Here is a 6,552-nt window from a genome sequence, read left to right as displayed (position 1 = left end):
GAGAGGACAGTCACCTGATGGATCTGAACAAGGAAGGAAGGGAGGCGATGGAGTAGGAAGCAAGGATGAGACTGTTACCCAGGCATCATTTTCCTAACGAGGCAAAGCAGATGCTGGCTGATTGAAAAATAACGGATCCCCAAGGGCCGTTCCAGCAATGAGTCGTCAATGAGGCATGTCCTGAGAGAACACAAGTGTGAGAAGAGAGCGGATATTGGCTGGGATGGAGAGTGGAGAGGAAATCGAAAATGACTGGCTAGTCTCTCCATGGAAATCCAGCAAAAAACAAAAAACAAAAACAAGCAAGCAGGTGGACAAAGGTTGGTGGCCGAAGATCAGACATACTGAGATACGGTGGGAACGACTGTGATCCAAAACTAAAATATACAGCCCAAGGGGATGGAATGACAGGATGAGAGACGTCCAGCAAACACGGCAGTCAACAAGTCAGGGTCGAAAGATGGAATTTACTACTTAATCATTCTGCATGATTCTACATTCCCAAGTCCTTAAGCTTATGCAGGACATGAAATGCAAGTAAACTCTGTCAAAAGTTTAAAACTCAGGTAAAAAATCATACAATGTCTGCATAAGCATGTCAAAAAGGTAGGTGAATTACACTGAGCTGATCAGCTCTAATAATACAACATTTTCTAACAAATACAAGTAAAAATGCTCTGCAGAGTAATTAACGACAGAATTTTCATTTTTTGGTGAACTATCCCTTTAATATTGTTGAGATTAATGAAGCACTTCTCAAACACAACTCACTTTCAAACCAAGAAGCTTTCTGTTGGTCACATTGAATTAATGAGGCCATGAAAGAAATCTGCAGAGGGAACTTTTTCACCCTCACATGAAACTCCAGATGACGCGGATTTATACGTAATTTTTACGTTTTTTTTTTCTCTTTTTTCTTTTTCAGTATATACTACTTTGCATTCAAAAATACCTACACATCCTTTACACAAAACTGATTTATTTGCTTGAATGTTAAAATAAATAGAATAGTAAGGCTTGTTTTTATATAATATATTGTAAATGATTTTAGGTGACGTTTATACTTAAAATATGAATAAAAAGAAACAGAAATAGATTTTAATATAATAATAGTTAGCGATGGTAAATGTGACCGTATTTTAAGAATCAGTGTGATGTATTGTGTCTAGTGATTTGTAATTCTTGAGTACATATATTTGTATAGTGTTATATCTGTATAAACACCTCTTTACATATAAATACCACTTCAGTTTGCAGTTTCTGTTCCACCTTTCCAGTGTAAAGACCTCCTAACAAACCTGATCCAGCTACATTTGCAAAACTCAAATGTCAAATACAACGTGATGAGAACCAAATTGTGGGTGGGTTAATTAAACATCAGAAATTCAGTAACTGTGGAGCTAATTTACCTTCTTCCTAACGAACTGAGCGAATGAAAAGTATTTGATTTGAATGCACATTTCATACAAAGTGGTAAAGAAAGTGTATCAGCCTGAAAATGTGGAACACTTTCCTGTAAACAGTCAGAAATTGTGTGTATAGTGCAATATTAATTATGCCAGACTGAGTTTTTTGAATCAAGTGTAATCTCCTGCATTACGGGCAAACTTTACATAGAAAGGGGGGTGTTTGCACTGAAAGGACTTTAAATATTGACTTTAAATTCATTCATTTAAGGGTCAATATCACCATAGAGTGCCTTTCAACCCTCACAATACTCAAAATTTTTGGTTTTAATTTCCCATTCACTGTATGCCATGTCATAAATAGTAGACACTCAAGTACTATAGAAACATATTAGCTGAGCTCCCACACATTTTTTTTTTTAGATAATTATGGGCCATTATTCGAAGCATAAACCATAAGATATGTCCACCCTGTCATGGACATATATATTACTGTTAAATACGTTTTCATTGCAAAATTAAGATGCAAATTATATTTTCTGAAAGGTATGATATCCCTTTCCTAAACAGGGTTATTGGTTTGCTTTCAAATTATAAATACGTAAAACATTTTATGTAAACCATGTGTTTTTAAAGAAACACGTGTATTTTTTTCTTATTTGGAGAAAACTGTGATATTTGGATGCAGTTTTTGTTTGCATGTTATTGCCCCCACACCCAGCTATTGAACACTATAGGATTATATAGGTATGATTTAATTATTATTTAAAATATTATTGTAAAATATCAAGATGACAGGGTGGACCAGCACATGACGGGGTGGACACATAAAGCAGAATACACAAAGCATGACAAAATATTACAATGAAACATTTATTCAACTTTGGAAAAATAATATAATAATAAATAATATAATTACATCTCTAATCACACTGATATACCCTCCCCCCCTTCATTTTAGTTTTTAGCAATATTAACTACAAATGAATGCTATGTCCACCCTGTCATGTGTATATCCACCCTATCGAGTCTAAGTGGCCGACAGGGTGGACATATTGAGCTTCAATTAGCATATTAGCTTACAACAAATTAGCTAAATAGTTAGTCTAGTTGTTGAAGAGAATTTGTTATATTTAAACTTACATATTTTGAAAATACTGTATTCTAATCACTTCTGGCATATTTTATGCCAACAGGGTGTACATGTTAAGCTTTGGCAAAGCAAGTAAGCAAACTCAACAAAAGAAAATTTGTCATTTGCAAAGTCACCAACTTACTCATCTCAGCCGTTGAAATTCCCGCCACTGAAGAGACAAAAAATCTGTTGTCTTGATGTCACTAAAGGGGCTGGCCTTTTCTTAAAGGGGCGGATTCCCCAATACGACGGGTGGACAACCATTCAAGGGACATGGATAAACTCTTCTTTTTTATGAAATAAAAATATCGTTTTTATTACCAAATGATCAATACACTCAAATTCAGTAATCTCTTTTTTAACAAAATATTAATAGGAGAACAAATTTTTTTTAATTTTATGATTTGACAGTATTCTTCTATCATTCAAATTTAATGATCAGTGCATGGGACATAGCAAAATAACACGCATCCTCTTACACAAAATTTAAAAAAAATTAATCTAGAAAATGTATCTAAAAAGCCAAGTAATGCTTTTGTTATGAATATAAAAACTTAGCCTAATATAACAGTAATTTTTTTTGTAAAGCTGATGTTGTTATTGCAAATTGCAAATGAGTTATTTATGTACAGGCACCCTACAGTGAAACTGACCCTTAAATACAAGTGTTTGTCCTGAAATACTGCATGGAAAAAGTAGCTTTTTTGTGAATTCGCCTATTGTGACATCATATAAAAACAACAGACAGTTAGCAAACTTGATATTTGCATGTAAAATTATTATAGCCAGTGCCACATGTTACATTTCAGTATTTTTCAATATTTTAAGGAAGAGGAAAGAATGTATTAAATTTTCGCTGTCATTAGAAACAAAAGTGAGCATTGCCATAGAAACAAAATGTGTCTGTGTGACTGTGTCCCAATCTCTGTTTTGTCATCTCATAATTTCCGTAAATTCAACGTGACATGAATGCAGTATCTGTAGAGTTTAGTCCCAGAGTTTGCAAAAGTTTTAGATGCTTTAAATGAGGTTGCATGATGCAATGAATCACTTCATTTTCTTTCGTTATTGAACTTTCATATTAAATGCCGTTCTGCGGTGTTAACTGTACTAATGGTGATGTGATTGTCAGTTTGTTCTTATAGCAGCGTGATCATGGGCGCTTGAGGAAGTGACTATACCTTGTGTCGTCCCAGTCTGGGCTAAGTCCACTGAGAGAACCACGGGAGTCAGCCACAAACTTGTAGACTACAAGCAGACAGTCTCTGCACAACTGTACGACACGCTGGCAGCACCTCAGCTCCTGCGCGGTCACCACCTCACTGCTCTTACTGAAAACACTCTCCCATGATGACCTGCTGAAGAAAAATACATACATAAATCCTACAGCCTCAGAGTGGGTGGCAGCAACATATATAACATGGTATGCATAATTTATGTCAAAGTAAAAAAAAATACAATATATTTTGCTGGAAATTTAACAGAAAAAGTTTCATTTAATTATATTATCTTTTTATTTTGGGTCTTGATGGACACATACCAAAATATAAGAAAAATGAAAATATATGAGCTACTTAATAAAAACAAAAGAAATCACCTAAAATAAGATTCAAAACATAAAAAAATGTAATGGTTGCAGTGTTGTGTGGCAACTGTAAACTCCGCTTAAACCTCTTAATAATAACTTCATCCTAGTCAAATGTGTAACCCTTCTCACTCTGTATTTTCACACAATTCTATGTTTATTCGTTATGTCATTTTTATAAATAATGTATTAAAGTGCCCCTAGATTTTTGAAAATTACCTTTCATGCAGTGTGTAACAGCTCTAAGTGAATGAAAACATCCTGCAAAATTTCAAATCTGAAAATGCACCATGTATAAAGTTATAGTCTCTCAAAAGAAAGAGTCGACTCTGAATCATTGAAGCGAGTCGTTTTTAAAACGAATCCCAAGCCGTTTCATGTTGACCTGAACATGAAACATTAGCATATTGCCCGCCCACTTGTTGGTCTGAATGAAAATGCAAATTCATTCTTTGCCACTAGGTGGCGCTTTTGAAGCAGTAAGAATAGCGGTTTCCCCGGTAACGCTGTACACAAAGCAGCACTGCGCTCACAAACGCTGTTTTATCAGGCATTACAGGCAAGATTCAATCGGACCAATCACCACAGATTAGCGTCACGCAAAGGAGGGGTTTGGAAAAATGAATCGTTGAGCGAATCGTTTGGGAGTCGTTGAGCAAGTAAGATAAAAATAAATGCATATTATAAGACAATGAATTTTTTTTTTTGTTCTTGCATGCATGTCAACCTGTTGTTGGGGACTCCCAAAACCAAAATATGAAACTTTCATTACCCATAATAGGGGCATTTTAACAAAATAACATGAATCAGTTCTACCCACTGACAGAAATATCTTTCCAAACATATATACAGTATATATATATATATATATATATATATATATATATTCCCCTTCTGTATATGTAGTTACATAAAGAGTATGTCTTTGTTGCTAGTTTATACCATGTTACAATATTCAGTGATGTGACCAAAAATATATATCTGTATAAAATCACTTCGACACTACTTAATCTGCTCGTGTGAACAAATTATGTTTGAGTTACTTAGTTAATTCAAGTACAACCAATGCATTATTAAATCATGTATATCCAACACCCTTTTTCAGTATACACTATGATCTTTATAACAAATAATCTGTGTTTTTGTCTTTCCGAGAAGAGATATTTTTTTATTAATATTAAATCAAATTTTAAGATTTGAACCAAATCCTAAATATAATTTGAGACAAATAAATTTGACTGTAACAAATTACAGTTGTTTTACAGTTTTGGTCCACTGTATCATTTTTTCAGTGAAGGTTGATGTTGACATATTTTCACTGGAAAATAAGACAAAATTCTGATTAAGTACCAATTTTTAAACTTTAGATTTTTACTTTCATATAAACCACTATAGAGGCAATATGAGCCAGCTTTTACAACGATAGCCACTGCTGGAACAAACCATGAGGAAGGTTAAAAGGTTTGATTCTCGTTCGTTTGGCTCTTGTTGAAGAAAGAAACGATAAAAAGTCTTTTCTCTTTAAAGCCTTGGTGGAGGAGATGAGGTTTCATTGTAGAGATGATGAAATGTAACTTCTAGGGATCTGAATTGTACATTACAGGCAGGGAGGCTCTACAGTGCTCTCCCACTGCTATCGCCTTGCCGTGCTAACGGCTCACGGGCCACCTTCACACGTCAGTCCCTGATTAAACAGAAGCAGCATGGGTCGCTGGCACTGCCACTAATTCCCTAGAGCTGTGTTCGCTCTCATCAACTCCAATTGGTCTAAACCTGGCTATATAACATCCTTCACTCTGTGGCAATTTCAAGAGTGATTGGGCCACACAAAGCCCCTGAGAAGTGCTCACAATGACTAGAGGGAGGAAGGCAGTCAATAAGAAGGTGTCCCCGCTGTTTGCGCTCAGAGCTGATAAAATCGCAGCATGTAAGGCTCTATGTGTATAATAACAGCAAGCGTGTATGCTTCTATGTGTGACTCTCTAAGGAAGTAAAAGTCTATATAAAGACTCACGATTGAGTCAATAAAGACAAAAGAGAGACCATTTTTCTCATGGCTGGGGTTATGTTCTGTCTAAATGTCTTTTTACATTAAACGCTCTTCCCAACCCATTTTATGTGACATTTACAAGTCAAATAATGAATGAATGAAGGATATTTAAAACCAGACATGACACAGCTTATTATTCTTTGTAGAGCTGGAGAAGCTCTTGCCAATTTACACACTACTGTGGCCTTACCACTAAAATTACTGTATTTTTGGCAAAATATATATTTCTGACACATACAATTAGGCAATATCACAATGTTTTGATTTGGCCACAGTAAATCACAGTCGTATTGATGTTCTGACTGACGGTACGATCGCTGGTGTGATATTGCTTTTACACAACAGTTCAATAAACTGTAAAAAAAAAAAAAAAAAG

The 6,552-nt window shown here is 35.0% G+C and overlaps 1 protein-coding gene across 1 annotated transcript in view; it reads right to left on the bottom strand.

The window, feature by feature from the left end:
* LOC107745334 (tubulin polyglutamylase TTLL7-like) overlaps window positions 1-6,552 on the bottom strand; it is a 109,475-nt gene that overhangs the window by 9,444 nt on the left and 93,479 nt on the right. Inside the window, exon 20 of the mRNA XM_016559201.1 lies at window positions 3,723-3,899. Coding sequence (XP_016414687.1) covers window positions 3,723-3,899 — 177 coding nt within the window. The remainder of the gene's footprint in view (window positions 1-3,722; window positions 3,900-6,552) is intronic.

This window comes from Sinocyclocheilus rhinocerous, unplaced genomic scaffold, assembly GCF_001515625.1.
Source record: "Sinocyclocheilus rhinocerous isolate Xijiao unplaced genomic scaffold, SAMN03320098_v1.1 scaffold1730, whole genome shotgun sequence".
NCBI lineage: Eukaryota > Metazoa > Chordata > Actinopteri > Cypriniformes > Cyprinidae > Sinocyclocheilus > Sinocyclocheilus rhinocerous.
The sequence above is the reverse complement of the archived record's forward strand: the minus strand, read 5'-3'. Positions and strand labels throughout refer to the sequence as shown.